The following is a 15,352-nucleotide window of genomic DNA, read 5'->3' on the forward strand; positions in this document are numbered from 1 at the left end:
AGAAGGGGAAGCTCAGTGGGCAAGGGGCGTCCCTCTCCCCTCCCCGCCGCTGCCTGTCACAGCCTCTGCCGATATTATAGGGGCCGAAGCCTGGAGCTCAAAGCGCAAAGTCAGCCAGTGTAATGAACTTCTGGAAACCTTTCCCTTTTTATACCATTCAGTTTCTGAGAGGCAGAGACAGCCTCCTCTGACGCCTTTTCCCCCCTTCCATTATTTTTCCAGGCTCTGATCTCCCTGCTCGCTGCACCGAGGCGCTCGGCGCAGAGCCCCGAGCCCCATCCTACCTTCTCCTTCGTCTTATTGTTGTTTTGGCTGCTGTGGCTCTCGCTTGCCTTCCAGGAGCGCGGTGGCGAGCCCACTCGCACCCCCCTGCACCCTCCCGGGGTCCCGAGAGCATCTGCTCGCAGAGGGGCAGCGAGCGGCCGCCGACTTCGGGTCATTTCGTTGCTTTTTTTAAAATTCTTTTTCTTTTTCTTTTTGCTCCTATTTTTTTTTCTCCCCCCCCTTGCCGCGTCCCGGCGGTGCGCTCCCGTCCCTCGGAAGGACACCGCTGGGGAGCGGGGCAGCGGCGAGGATGTGCCGGCCCCCGCGGCGGAGCCCGCAGTGAGCGCCCGAGGGAGGCACCTGCCGCGGAGCCGCCGCGCCGGCGGGGGGTGGGGGGTGGGGGGCGCACCGCCTCGCCCCGGAGCCGACACTTCGCCCCGAGTTTAACGACTCCCGGGGGCTTCGAGCATGAGCAAGCCGGCGGGATCAACAAGTGGGTAATAACGCGGCGGAGGCTTCGAGCAGCCTTTCCGAGACCGGCTGCAGCCTGGCCCTGGGGGGCGGGAGGTGGAGGGGAGGAGAGGAAGGGGAGGGGGGGTTGTGGTTTGGGTTTGCAGCCCCCCCCCCCCCCCCCAGTGAAAAAAGAGGTGCATATTTCCATCTGGAGTGGCAACGAATATATACGCTCGGAGTTGCCCCGATGGAGTTTGGGGCCGGGGCTTACAAGAAGCTGCTCTCCCGCTGCCCGCTCCGGCTGCCCGCGCCGGGAGCCGGGGCCGGAGCCCGTGGTCAGCGAGCCCCGGGAAAGGCAGCCGCGCCGGCGGCGGGAGGGGGCTCGTCCCGGCGGGGCGCGGGCGGTTGTCTGCGGGTCTCCGGTACTTGGGCGAAGGGAGGCAGGTTTGGGTTTAAAGGGCATCACGAAGTTGAAACGTGCTGCTTTCCTCACTGATTTTATGCAGTCTCCTGCGACATAATAATTTCTTTTTAAGAGTTTGAAACTCTGGTCACACAATTACACGGAATCGCTTAAGCAACTCTATTGAAGGCGGATTTAAATGCAATACTTTGCACACCATTTCCAGTTACAACAAATAATCCTGCAACGAGGAAAGCAGAAACAACTTAAAAGTCACATTTTTCTTAATCCTAAATCCATGCACCTCATAACTGGGGAATTTAAAGCATGACTAACCGCTCGTACAGAATGGCTCAATCCGTATAATCCCAATGGGACTTTCGGAGTTTGTAATATGGATGGAGTCAGTAACGAAGGGGGGGAAAAATACCCAATCCAATTTGATGTCTGACAAGTGATGGATCGGACAGTTATTTCCTCTGCGCTCCGGCGCGCTCCCGGGGTTGCGGAGCGGCGGAAAAATAGGGAGGCAGAGCCGGGAGGGATCCAACGGCGGTACCTGCCACCGGCCGCTCCCTGCCAGCACCGCGGCCTTCTCACTGCCGCTGCCCTCCGTCCTTCTGACCCGGGTCCTCCTTTTGTCCGCGGGGGCCGGGAAGCCGGGGGGGGGGCGCGGCGGCGGGGCCGGGGGGCCAGGCGGGGGCCACGGCGCGGGAATCGCGCGTGGGGGATGCGGGGCACGCGAGATGCCCGCGGGGGCCCGGCGCTGCGGCCGAGCTGCCGCCGCTTCGGCGTGGGTCGGTCTGCCTTCGTCCCCCGTGGGGCCGAGCGCGGCGATTTTCCCCGTCAGCCCCACGAGGGGAAAAAGCCAGCAGCGGCGGGGCCGCGGTCGAGGTACTAACGGCGGTAGGGAAGGCGGCAGCGGCAAAAAAAAGCTGCGGCGGCCGGGGCTGCGTCCCGCCGGCTGCGCTGCCCGAACTGCCCGGTAAGAGCGAGGGGAGCCTGAGCGGGATCGGGCCCGTGGGCAGCCGCGCCGGGACGTTGTCGGGGCTCCTGGCAGATTTCTGAGTGTTGGGGAAGGCGCAGGAAGGGCCGGGGAGCCTCGTCGCCAAAGGACGGCGGAGCTTCTGCCGGAGACATTTTGCGGAGGAGAAAACCCGCAAGGCTGGACCGCGCCTCCGGCAGCAGGGCGCTGGGCGACCCCCGGCCACCGCCGCCGCTTTCGCGGCTGAGTCCGACCCGCCCAGACCCCCTGGGACTGCCCGAAAGGGACTCCCAAGCCCGACCCGGCCAGGCACCGCAGGCACACGCGGGGACCGCTCCGGGCCGGGGCCCGAGCCCAGCCGCCCTCGGCGGCGCGTGCAAAAGCCGGGCCCGCTGTCCCGGGGCCTGGGCGCCCGTCCCGGGGGTCCCGGGGGCCTCCCGGGCAAGGAGGCTCCGGACTGGCTTTTCTGCCCGCCGGTGGACGTCTAGCGATGTCAGCTGCGATCTCTGCCTGGGTGGTAACAAGACCCCATCCCGCCGTCCCCCGAGCCCAGACTAACTTCTTTCAACAGCCTCTGATGGTAATTACAGTAATCGGGGCTGCCATATATCCTTTAAGCAATTATGACACACAAAAAAAGCCCCCGAGGACCCCCTGTCGTGGGATGTTCAAAACGGTTTCCCAGCTGAACAGAAATCCCATTTTCTTAGCGCTAAACTTCTGAGACGAAGCGGTACCTCGGGGAACCGGAGCTCTTTTAAACAGAGTTAATCAGTTATCTCATGACCCCGTGTCAAGCTTACATTTTTCTCTTCCCACCCCCCCGCTCTGCTTCTTCTCCCTCTACTTATTTCATATTTTGCACTGCACGACAGCCTCCGCGGGGCGGCGACGGGGGGGCTTGGGGGGGGGGGGGGGGGGAGCAGGGGGCGACCCGGATTGCGGGCGGGCGGCGAGACGGGGGGCTCCAGCCGCGCCCTCTGCCGTGGCCCCCCTTCCCTCCGGGAGCCTCGTCGGGGGCCGCGGAGCCGGTCGGACGGGCCGCGCCGCTCCGACGGCTGGGAAGGCGGCTGGTGGCTTTGGCGAGGCGCTCCAGGTGCTTGGGTTTTATACGGACTATGCGGAGGTGTAAAGAATATACGGAACATATGTTTACATGCATGGTGTGGATACAAGCATATACAGTGCATAGGATTTTTTAAAAACCTTTCCCAAACTTAAAACCCGTCTGGGGAAAACTGTTCTGTAGAACGAGCCCAAGTTTCTCCCCTCGCCGCCGCCCGCTCTCAGCGCCGCCGGGGCCGAGCCGGCTGTCCCGCGCCGCAGGCCGGCCGGGGGAGCGGGGAGCCCCGGGAAGAGGGGACCCCCGCGGCTGCCCGGTGCCACGGGCGGCGACCTCACGGCGGGCCCGGGGGCGCGACCACGGTGGGTGCAGCTGCCGAGGGAAGGGGGAGCGGGGGGTTCCCGGCGCTACGCCGGGGTGCGCAGGAGCAGCGCAGCCGAGCCGCGCTCCGCACCGGGATGCGCCACCGCTGCACGTACCGCTCCAGTGTCTCCCCCCACCCCCAGCCTGCCCCTCCTCCTCCTCCTTTGTGTGCGTGCGTGTGGACCCTCTCGCTCCCCGTGGATGCTGAAGGCTGGAGAGGGAAGTCGAGCGCTTTCCCCCGTTGGCATTGTGCGATATCCGAATTCCCATGCTACACTTTTTGACGGGTCACTGGTGCCCCAATAGGCAGGTGGCAAGGAGGGCTTGTAATTACACACTCCCAGAAACCGTGCCTTGGCCTCGGCCCTCCTCACGGGCGCCTACCTGCAGTTCCAAAGCCGCGGCTTGGTCGCAGGCAGTGGGGCGGGGGGGCTTCCTTTAGCTGCGCTCCTTATTAATTGCGTAAAAGTTTTCTATTCTTTAACCGCTCTCCCTCTCTCCCCACCTTCCCTCCCTCCGCCACCCCTCCCTCTCACAGTCCCTAACCTAATCCCCGTCCCTCTCGCCGTGTTGTGTATAGCAGCTGTCGGGTTTCATTTAGGGGAGAAGCTGGCAGCTTGTGCTCATTGGAGGCAGTCAAACGAGTTTCAATGGGCAAAATCATTAAGTTAACACTTTATCTAATGTCCCTATTGTCTGCCAGCAGGCATTGTCTTAAAGCCTTAGCGTAGACACGTCTGAAAGTATCTCGGACTTCTAAATTCTCTAGGGAGCAAGAGGAGCCCCTGCGGCCTGTTTCCACACACCCCCCCGCCCCCCCACACCGCACGCTGCCGCCTTCCCCCTTCCAGCCCTCACCCCCACCCCCCCACAGCCGGGGTGCTCTCTCTGTCTGAGCTGCTTCCGAACAAAGATAGCGGCCCTGGGCGCTCTCCCTTGGAGTTTGGAGACCAAGGTTTGGTGAGAGGGACTGAATCGCCAGTTTAAGTTGTGGTAGGAAGGAAGATGGCTGTTTGAGGCCAAGGAAAAAAAAGGAGAAAAGAGAAGAAAAGGGAAGAAAAAATAAAAAAGAAAAAAGAAAAGAGAAGAAAAGGGAAGAAAAAATAAAAAATAAAAATTAAAAGAAAAGAAAAGAGAAGAGAAGAAAAGAAAAAAAGAAAAGAAAAGAGAAGAAAAGAAAAGAAAAGAGAAGAGAAGAGAAGAGAAGAAAAGGGAAGGGAAGGGAAGAGAAGAGAAGAGAAGAGAAGAAAAGAAAAGAAAAGGAAAGGAAAGAAAAGAAAAAAAAGAAAAGAAAAAAGAAAAGAAAAGAAAAAAGAAAAAAATAAAATAAAGAAAAGAAAAGAAGAGAAGAGAAAATAAGAGAAAAGAAGAAAAGAAAAGAAAAAATAAAAGGAAAGAAAAGATAGAAGAAAGAGAAAAGAGATAAAAGTAAAGATAAAAGAAGTGGAAAGAAGTGAAAAGAAAAGAAAAAAGTAAAAAAAGTAGGAGGGGAGAAAAGAAAAAAGAGAAGAGAGAGGCCGGATAAAAAGCAGAAGCTGAGCGAAGTTTTGGCGGGTTTCTTGAGCCGGGCTGCAACAGTCCCTGTACGAGTTTTTACATCACCCTCAGAGCATTTGCAGTTCTAGTCCAAGCCGGTGCGGAAGCAGCGCCCGGCGGAGCGGGGGCTGCGGGAGAGGCGGCGGAGCGCGCGGGGGAGCGGGGCAGAGCTGCCCGCCCGCCAGCCCCGCGACCGGCCCGCCCGCCGCCCGCAGCCGCGTCCGCGCACAAAGGGCCAGGCGAAAAGTTTTGCTGCAGGTTTTGGGGTGAAGGAAACGGCACGCCTCTTCTGTAGCGGGAACCAGCCCCCTTTCCCTGGGGTTGCTAGAGGGGAGACAAGGTCGCTCGGCTTCCCGGTCATTTTATTTTGTTTTGTTTTATTCTGTGCCTCGATCTCCTGACTCTCTCCTGCCCAAGGGAAGCGCCGTCGGCTGTTTGCCGAGCGCCAGAAAGCGAGGGAAACACACACACCCCCGCCCCCCGCCCCCATCCCCACTTCTAGCAGGCAAGCCTGCTGCTCTCGCTGCTGTAATCTTCCCTCCCAAAATGGGTCTTGGCGATTATAGAAGATCCAAATAAACGTAGCGGGGCATGAATAATGCTCATTGTAGAAAACTGACACTTGCTCAAGGAAAAGAAAGTTGGCTATAAAATCACTTCATTATTTGCTTGTACTGAGGCTCTGAGGCTAATCCCTCCGGAGGTCAGATTGCTGAGCGCTCGCTCTCTCCCTCTCTCCCTTCTCTGCTTTCAGGTCGCATTTTAGACATCCCTTGCAAAGTGTGTGGGGACCGCAGCTCCGGGAAACACTATGGGGTTTACGCCTGCGACGGGTGCTCGGGATTTTTCAAGCGGAGTATCAGGAGGAATAGGACCTACGTTTGCAAATCGGGAAATCAGGTACCAGCCGCAGCGCAGTCCGCTCACCGCCTGCACCCCTCACCCTGCACCCCCCCATGGCCCCGTGTTGCCCCCGCGCCGCCAGCAGGAACACCCGCAGCGGTGAGATCCAGCTGCCACGCAGCTCCCCGCCCCGACCCAGGGGGTCCCGGGCCGCCTCTTCCCGGCACATCCCCGCACCCCGGGCCGTGCGGCCGCAGCCCACCAGGGAGGGTGCGCAAGGAGGGTGCGGGGACAACGGCGAGGGGAGGCGTGCAGCCAGCTCACCGGCTGGTCACGCCAGGAAAGAGGGGCAGCCCCCCGGTGAGCCGGACTCCGCGGGCGGTCGATGGACGACGGACACGAGTTCCCCCCGGCGGGTCGCGCCCGCGCCCAGGCAGAGCCAGCTCCGCGCTTTCCCCCTCCCGCTCCGGCCGCGCTCACTCCCACCCCCGGTCGGTCCCGCAGGGATGCGGGGCCGGGGGCGCGGCGGGGGGGCACGGGGCACAGGGGCGCCCCGAGGGGGCGGTGCCGCCGTCGCTGTCTCGGGTGCTGAAGGCGGCCCGGCCCGCCACGCCGCGGGGCCAGGCACCCCGGCACGGCACGGCGCGGCACGGACCCCCGGCACGACCCCCCCCGGCACGGTCGGAGCGGCCCCCCCCGTGCCCCCCGGCGCCGCGGGGAGGGCTCCAGGGCCGGCGGGGTGAGCGCGCTGCGCCCCCCGGCCCAACGACTGGCTGCCTTGCAGGGAGGCTGCCCGGTGGACAAGACGCACAGGAACCAGTGCCGGGCCTGCCGGCTGAAGAAGTGCTTGGAGGTCAACATGAACAAAGACGGTACCCGCTCCCCCTCTCCCGGCGCCGGGGTGGTGGGGCAGCAGGAGTGAGCCGGGACTCACTCTGAACTGGGGAGCAGTGCGTCACTGCAGGGTCTACCCCCCCTCCCCGGGCCTCTGATGACCCCCCATCCCGCAGCAGACTTGCCCATTTCTCTCCAGATAACATCACAGGTGGGAGGCGTGGGGGTCACCCCCAAAAATTGCGGGGAGGGAGGGAAGCCCAGCCGAGCACATGGGGTACTTGGTGTGGGACCCCGTGGTGACCCCCTCACCTTTCCTTGGTGCCCTGCAGCAGTGCAGCACGAGCGGGGCCCCCGGACATCGACGATACGGAAGCAAGTGGCCCTCTACTTCCGCGGGCACAAAGAGGAGAGCGGCGGTGCCCCCCACTTCCCCGCCACCGCCCTGCCGGCACCTGCCTTCTTCACTGCTGTCTCCCAGCTGGAGCCCCACGGCCTGGAGCTGGCCGCTGTCACCGGCACACCCGAGAGGCAGGCTCTGGTGGGCCTAGCACAGCCCACCCCGAAGGTCAGCCACTACCCCGGCCACCAGACCTTGCCACTGGGGTGCCTGCAACCCACCAGCTCCCTCTTGCCTCTGGGGTTGACATGGCAAAGAGCGAGGCTTGAGGCCTTGTGGGTTGTGGTGGGAACTCTTTTGTTATGTCCCTAAAAGCTCTGAAGATAGGAGGTGCAAGGGGCAAGAGGCCCTCTGCAGAAGGGGTACACAGAAGGACTGACTGGTAACCTGCTCTGCACCAACCCTGTCCCTCCTCCATTCTTACACCCTCATGGCTGCAGAAGTGCTCCTCCTGTCTGGAGCCCATCCACAAGTCAGTTTTAAACCTTGTTTCATGAGGAATGCAATCACTGAGTTTTCTTCAGCAAAGTGCCCATCATCATCTATAGTGGTGTAGTCCAGGAAGTACTATAGCTGTGCTGACCAAAGCCTGCAGTTTGTCCACACAGACACAAACGAGTCTAAGCTGGCTCCGTGCTTCTTGGCTGTGACATTTCCTAGGCAGCCCAGTGGAAGCACTGCTGTGGCCTCCACTGCACAGGAATTAGCCATAAGGTGTTGGTTTTTTCCATTAAGCCATTTGCAGTGGCATTTTGTATATTTACAGCATCTAGAAAAATCATAGAAGAGATGGCTTAAATCGTTCTGCATTTTTAGAATTGGTAGCTTGGCAGAATCCATCATGAGCATGATCATAACGTATAGTTTTATATTGCAGTTTTGGAAAATACTTAATCGGAAATTATTTGGCAAGAAAACATCACACGTGCTTGAAAATGTAACTCCATTCCAACCCTACACCACCTTTAGGTAGTTATGCTTAGTTCTACACATCTGCTTACAGTGAGTTGCAGTCAGGGAGCTAGGTGAAGGTTAAAGCTAAGTGAGTACTTACTCCTTTGCCGAGCAAGGCTGGTGCACTAAATCAGCTTCTGAAGCACAGGTTACAAACCACAAATTCTTAATCACATTTGTATTCTTTTAACTCTGCTACCAGAAGTGTGCTATTGTGTAACACGGCAAAGGGTGACACCACATTTTGGTAAATTTTTCCCCCTGATGTAATAAGTTCATTCTTCCTCCTGCCTCCTCCAGGCACTGTTTCTGTAGTACAGTTCATCTATACGGATGAGCAGCAGAGAGCAGTTGGAGTGAGCCCACTGAAAGCAATGCCCTCTGCTTGCAGAACAAGAGAGTGACACTCTGTGCTGGGCATGAACGTGGTGCACTGAATGGCAGCTGTTAGGGAACAGGAAGACAAGGCTGCCTTGGTGACATTGTGTGAAGTTGTTTTATTTTCTTTTTGACATTAGTACCCGCATGAAGTCAACGGTACCCCTATGTATCTCTACGAAGTGGCCACCGAATCAGTCTGTGAGTCAGCAGCCAGACTTCTGTTCATGAGCATCAAGTGGGCCAAGAGTGTCCCAGCCTTCTCCACCTTGTCCTTACAAGACCAGGTAAGGCACCTGCAGCGGGAGTGGCATTGGCCTGGCTTGCCTGTTAAAGACAGCTCAGAGCTCAGGCTGGGTCCTGAACCTTCAGCCCTAGACCTTTAAATCCATAATGGACTTCAGCAGTTCTGAAATTCAGGGCAAAGTTTCGGTCTGTTCCTGAAAAAAAGGCAGTGATTTAGAAACTGCTTTCCTCCAACTTTTATTTCATGAACAAAGTGAAAACTCTCCTCTCCTCTCCTCACATGGCCAACATTTTTTCCTTATTCATGTTGGCTTCAGTGAATTTGCAATTACACCAATATGGTGGAGGCAAAATTTGGCCTGCCCCCAGTATTTTTCACCATTAATTAAAATCTTTCCTAATTTGTCTTGTTTTCCTCTATGACAGTTTGCCTTTGCCTCAAGAAAATCCTATGTGAACCATACAAGCTTAAGCAATTTCTTAATGACTTGATTCTTGATGAGGACCCTGTGTGCTTTGTATAATGCACTGATTTTTTAAAAAAGTAATCAGATAATTATAAAATGGAAGGGGAAACCTACACAAAGCTCCAATCATAAAAGACGTCTAATACTTTGATATGATTGAGCTAATTTCCCAAAATGGTAACTAGAAAGGTTGTGCCTTAGATGTTACATAGCAGTCATCAGAGGAACTAGTTCCTTTCCGTGGATGCATGTTGCAAGTGCTGCAGTTGATATGCAAATACATATTTTGAACTGAAAGAGAAGAGCTTCTCAGGAAACCAGCAGTGTTTTCTACCTAAAGGTAAATCATGATGGTCACAATGTGATATGAAGCTAAGGTACATTGAAATGTTCCTTCTCTAGAACCAGACCCATGTTTTGAAATTCTTGTCATGAAAATAGTCAAGGGGACACTGCTCAGCTCTGGCTGCAGTACTGTTGCGTAGCGAGCATGCGAGCAATGAGGCAGGGCCCACGAGGTTACACATGCCGTTAGGAAGACAGCAGTCCCAGTGTGGCATGCTGCTCTCTAACATTGTCTTCTGCTGCCACTGCTCCTGCGGAGCACTAGGTCTGTCATACCAAGGAACCAAAGAAACAGGCCCCAAATATCAGGGATAAGCATCAAGTGTGCTGCTTCAGCAGCAGCCTCAGTGCACAGAAAGTGGCTGGTCCATCTCTCCACCAGTGATGTGCACAGGAGGCTCCTTAGGCAAAGGCTTTATTAGACATAATACAGATGCATTTCCCACAAGGTCATCTCTGTTAGAGTGAAGAGGAGGGAGCAGCAGGATCTGGGAGCAAGGGAAGTCTCCACCACACATGACCAAGCATGCCTCAAACAGCAAAGCCTGCTTATCTACCATAGATACCAGAGTGTTCCTGTTATATTTAAATAATGAACCACTTCTTTCACTTTCATATCAGGGACTAGAGTAAGTGAATTAAATATTTAAATCCCAGCCTTTCCTTAACATCACCTTGACTTGCTGTACCTCACTGCAAGCCAACTTCCTCAAAACTCAGAGCTGCTCAGCTCTAAAGTTTTGACCTGGGCCTTTTTCTGTATGATTCCCCTGCCACATTCAGGAAAGCTGGAGAAGAAACAACTCTGATATTAATCACTTTATTTAATGAATAATCAGACAGTTGATTTTTATACTAGTGCCATTGCATTATTTAATTTTACAATGGCCCAGCTGTAAATGTCTGCCTTTCTCCATTTGTACCCCTGACATCTGCCTGAGGAGAGTCTAAAACCTTTTCTTGGATTTTGCTTTTGTTTGTGCTCTTCTGAAAAGGCAAGCACATTGTGATTTCAGGGCTCTGTGACAGTTTCATGTTGAAGGCAAGGAAATAAGTAGAAACCAATCTGCTGACAAAACACAAGTTGGAGGATTGCTGTGTCATTGCCCTCGGTAGAACAGAGGCTGTGTCCCTTCCCCAGCTCCATACAGCTAATCCCGTTGTGGATTGGAAGCCACACAACAAAAATGCCATACCTAAAGTTTAGCTGGCCTGCACACCTGCCCAGCTTGTCCATAAAACAGGTTGCCCCAATGCAGGTCACCAACAAAAGGTCGTACTTACAGGAAGGAGTTGATTAAGAAGCAAAACCTAGTCCTTCAGAAAGCCTGGTATTTATTGATTCTTTGGTGAAGGAGGGCTGAGTATGACTTCAGCAAGAGTTATTTTAATTGGCGGTTTTACAGACTTATGCATACACATGAAGAAAGCTTCAGCTATTGGTATAGTATCTTATTTCTAAAGTCTTCTGACTTTAAAGACTTAGAGGGAAAGAACATATGAAATTGATATCTTCCAGGAACCACCCTTCATTACCATTGTATCTGCATGAATGAATGACAAAAAACGTTTTACAAAAGCAAATGAAAGGCTGGTGGATCATTTCCTATGTCATACAGAAACCTGTGCATCCATCAGGCAGGATTATCCAGAGGAGGGGCTGGGTTTGCAGGCTGCAGCAGTTAGGAGATTTACGAGCAGGTTCAGCTGCTCTCAGAACAGAGCTGAGATGAGCACTGAACCCTAGTACCCCGTCCCCGCTCCCAGTCTGGGCAGCTTCCAGTACTGTAAAATCCAACATAATTATTTCAAACAGTAATTGTATGCAGGGACAGAAATACTTTCCTGTCACAATTTCCTTAGTCAGGTTATGTAGAAGTTCTGCAAAGCACATAGCACAAAAAGGCACAAAATGGGCGTTAGCCTGCAGTGGCAAGCTGGGAGCAGGAACTCTGAGAGCTCTTCCTCCCATTCTGATCGGAATAAGGTGGTTTAAAACTCATAATACTGTTAAGAGCACATAGATAAAAAATCCACTTTTACTGCATGCTTTCTGTATCATAGAATCATACAGTCATAGAGAAGGCTGGAAAAGGCTTTTAAGATCATCGGGTCCAACCACTAACCTAGCACTGCCAAGTCCACCGCTAAACCATGTCCCCAAGTGCTGCATCTACACATCTTTTAAGTACCTCCAGGGATGGTGACTCCACCACTTCCCTGGGCAGCCTGTTCCAATGCTTGATAATCCTTCCAGTAAAGATTTTTTTCCTAATAACTATTACTTTCACATATCTGTTTCCAAGGAAATAATCATTCATTTGGTACAACATATTTTTTTATATTGTTCTTCCTTATAGAGTCTTTATAGACTTAAAATACCCTCCTTCCCATTTTCCTAAGAAGTTAAGCTGCTGATACTTCCAGGGATCATAGAAATAGTAATGCTTGTGGTTTGGATTATTTTGCTGCATGAGTTTTGGGCAATGAGTTTTCACTGCATGGAGCCACCAGATGATGCCTCCTGAGTCCACTACAGTTCTCACCCCTCCAAATCTCTCCCACCTTATTAAGAAACATGAGTTCCCAGCAATGTGTGTGCACCACAGCATGTCCTTTAGGCCATGAGCTTCAGCTGAACTGGGGGCCAACAACCCATAGATGCCCTCAAGACTAAACTTGTTGCCAGTCTGCATTACCAGGAGTCTTGTCTCCTCTTCAGATGCACCAGTGCCTCTCCACGGAAATCAAAGGCATTGCCTCCAAAGAGGGAACACCACATCCACTGCACAACAAGGCAATGTAGGGAAATTGCAGAGAACTAGCAATGCTGTCAGTGCAGGTGCTTGGATTGTCAGTTCTCTGAAACAGCTCTTAGTGCCTGGAATTTTTGAGTGATTTCAAGCAAAAAAGCAGGAAAACAGGTGATACTGAGAAACGGTGTGAGCGTCCAGATGCTGTGTGCTTGAAAGAGCTAAAAACTTGCTTAGTAAGGAAGGGGTTAAAGATACATATGTGCTCTAAAGCACTGCTCCCTACAGAGTGATGTCATTTCAGGGCGTTGTCCAGGCTTTTCTGCACAAATCCTGCCTTCCTGGGGGAAAAGAGGATAATCCCTAGAGAGCAACAGGAGAACACTGTCCAACTTGCCCTAGGACAGCTATTTGTGCCGAGGGAGAGGAGCAGAGAGCCCATGCTGTGCTGAGAAACACAGGCGAGCGTTCATGTTGCGAGCAAGCTCTCTGGGCAGTTCTCACTCTCTCCTCCCTTTTGGTACACACCATGGTGCACAGTGAGCCAACCCGCAGTGTTTTTCTACAATGCAGAGACTTATTTCTAGACACCTTCTCAAAAAGCTGAGAGGAGAGCTAACGAATTCTGTGGGGAAAACACCATGACAGGCATTTAAGTAGTTTTTGTAAATAACAGAAATTACAATATTTAAAATTGTTTATAATCTATAAATATACACTATGTTATATTGTACATCTATTGTATGACAGCTGATGCTTTTGGAAGATGCTTGGAAGACACTGTTTGTTCTAGAATAGCACAATGGCCATTCCAGTTGATGCTAACACTCTACTGGCTGTATCTGGTAAGAATTGCACAATTTAATGACTTTGTTACAAAATTACATAAAATACATTACTGAAAAGAAACACATGTAAAGAATAACAAATTCTACTGAACAATAGAGCATACCTGTCATTTATAAATCTATATTTAAATGCAAATAATGTTGTTTTGTTGTATTCATGAATGCTTGCATTGTCATTTAAATGCAAATTACTGTGTTTGTATCATCAAGAGAAGAGATGTTATAATTAACTTCATACAATATAGTCAGTTTACATGGAACCAGATAGACAAGTGTGACAATAGAGTGGATATTGATACAGAGGATTTTGTCAGAAATCAATATAAAATAAAGCAAATGCCTTTAATATTATTTATTTAATCTGTTTCTGTTTTAGGCATGAACGGTGACAATACAGATTCTCAGAAGCTGAATAAAATTATTTCGGAAATACAGGCTTTACAGGAGGTTGTGGCTAGATTTAGACAACTTCGGCTAGATGCTACCGAATTTGCCTGTCTCAAATGCATTGTCACTTTTAAAGCTGGTAAGCAGAAAGAATCTCTTGCTTGTCTGGTCTGATAACTATGAAGCTACTGTAGAGCAGAAATATGCTTTAAACCAGACATAGTTTTATACCATCCAACAGGTTTCGTGGTATTGAATTCCAATAGCCAGTGTTGCATTTTGAAAGGCTGACAGTGGCGTGCTGGGGAACTAATGGGAACGTTTAATTTCCATTGATAGCATTAGCTGAACTGTTCTGACCCCCCAAGAGCCAAGCTGAACTAGTTACTGATCTGCTTTCCAGTGCCTACACACAGTGGTTCCGAACTGAGGAGTTTCCGAAATGCTGCTGCTATAGCAGCCCTTCAAGATGAAGCCCAGCTCACTCTGAACAGCTACATTCACACCAGGTGAGTGGTGGCTTCTCAATACTTCTCGCAGGTGTAGGGGTAAAACCCTGCTCTCACGTAGTGAGGGTGAAGTTCCCCACCGATGCTGAAATGGGGACTGGGCTATTACAGCAAGTATACATCAGCTGTCAGCCTGCTGGGATTTGGCATTCCCTGATGAAACAGAATCATAGAATCATAGAAAATGTTGGAAAAGATCCTTAAAATCATCAGGTTCAACAATTAACCTAACGTGGGCAAGTCCACCACTAAACCATGTCCCTGAGTGCCACATCCACATGTCTTTTAAATACCTCCAGGGACGGTGATTCCACCACCTCCCCAGGCAGCCTGTTCCAATGCCTGACAACCCCTTCAGCAAAGAAATTTTTTCTTAACATCCAATCTAAACCTCCCCTGGTGCAATTCAGGCCACTTCCTCTCATCTGATCACTTACTACGTTAGGAGAAGAGACAACACCAGCTTGCTACAACCTTCTTTCAGGCGGTTGTAGAGAGCAGTAAGGCCTCCTCCCTTCAGCCTCTTCTTCCAGGCTAAACAGCCCCAGTTCCCTCAGCTGCTCCTCATAAGACTCGTTTTCTAGACCCTTCACCAGCTTCGTTGCCCTTCTCTGGACACACTCCAGCACCTCAATTTATTCAGACAAATGAAAAAGGGCTAAAAGGAGAATCTTCCCCTGGGGAAGTGACAACTGCTGTGGGACAGAAGGCTACATTTTCTTCTACATTTTATTCAATTAAATACCACTAACAGTGATGCTCAAACATCACATCTCACAGCAGTATGACAGCTTGTCACCCAAGATCTCTAATCCCTATGCCATTTCCCCGATTGTGCAGACACAGAAATTGGGGCACAAGGAAGGTAAATGTCTCTTCCAAAATGCTACCCTGAGTCTGTCCTCGGGTTGAAATGAAAACCCCAGAACTTGTGAATCCCATTTCGGTGCCACAGCAGCGTGACAAGAATCATTATTTGGGAAGAAAATGTTCCCCCTTGTCTCATTTAGGATAAGTCCCACGGGACACAGGAATCTTAAAAGCTGCTGTAAACGTTGTAGCTTTCATCCCACAAAGTATACAAAGGTAAGCCCAGGAACACACAAACTGTACTATGCAAAGTACAATCCCACAGTCTAGAACAGCTGGCTGTGAACGGATCAGTAGCCTCCTCCTACGGACCACTTCAGAGTGGTGGGACTGGGGAGAATTCTGAAGAGTCCCCCTAACACCTTCTGCAAGAGCTGCTCTAGTCAGTTCAGGACTTCTGGGGAAAGCTGTGACAGGTCTTGTGAAGTCCATGTCTAAGTTCTTTAAATTG

The 15,352-nt window shown here is 52.3% G+C and overlaps 1 protein-coding gene across 1 annotated transcript in view; it reads left to right on the forward strand.

The window, feature by feature from the left end:
- Positions 1-15,352, forward strand: part of NR2E1 (nuclear receptor subfamily 2 group E member 1) — a 20,664-nt gene continuing 5,312 nt past the window's right edge. Inside the window, 9 exon segments of the mRNA XM_037391469.1 lie at positions 1-757; positions 5,822-5,967; positions 6,695-6,782; positions 7,077-7,312; positions 8,617-8,763; positions 13,038-13,081; positions 13,083-13,132; positions 13,512-13,661; positions 13,926-14,031. Coding sequence (XP_037247366.1) covers positions 733-757; positions 5,822-5,967; positions 6,695-6,782; positions 7,077-7,312; positions 8,617-8,763; positions 13,038-13,081; positions 13,083-13,132; positions 13,512-13,661; positions 13,926-14,031 — 992 coding nt within the window. The 5' untranslated portion in view covers positions 1-732.

The sequence above is a fragment of the Falco rusticolus genome, chromosome 6 (assembly GCF_015220075.1).
Source record: "Falco rusticolus isolate bFalRus1 chromosome 6, bFalRus1.pri, whole genome shotgun sequence".
Classification (NCBI taxonomy): Eukaryota; Metazoa; Chordata; class Aves; order Falconiformes; family Falconidae; genus Falco; species Falco rusticolus.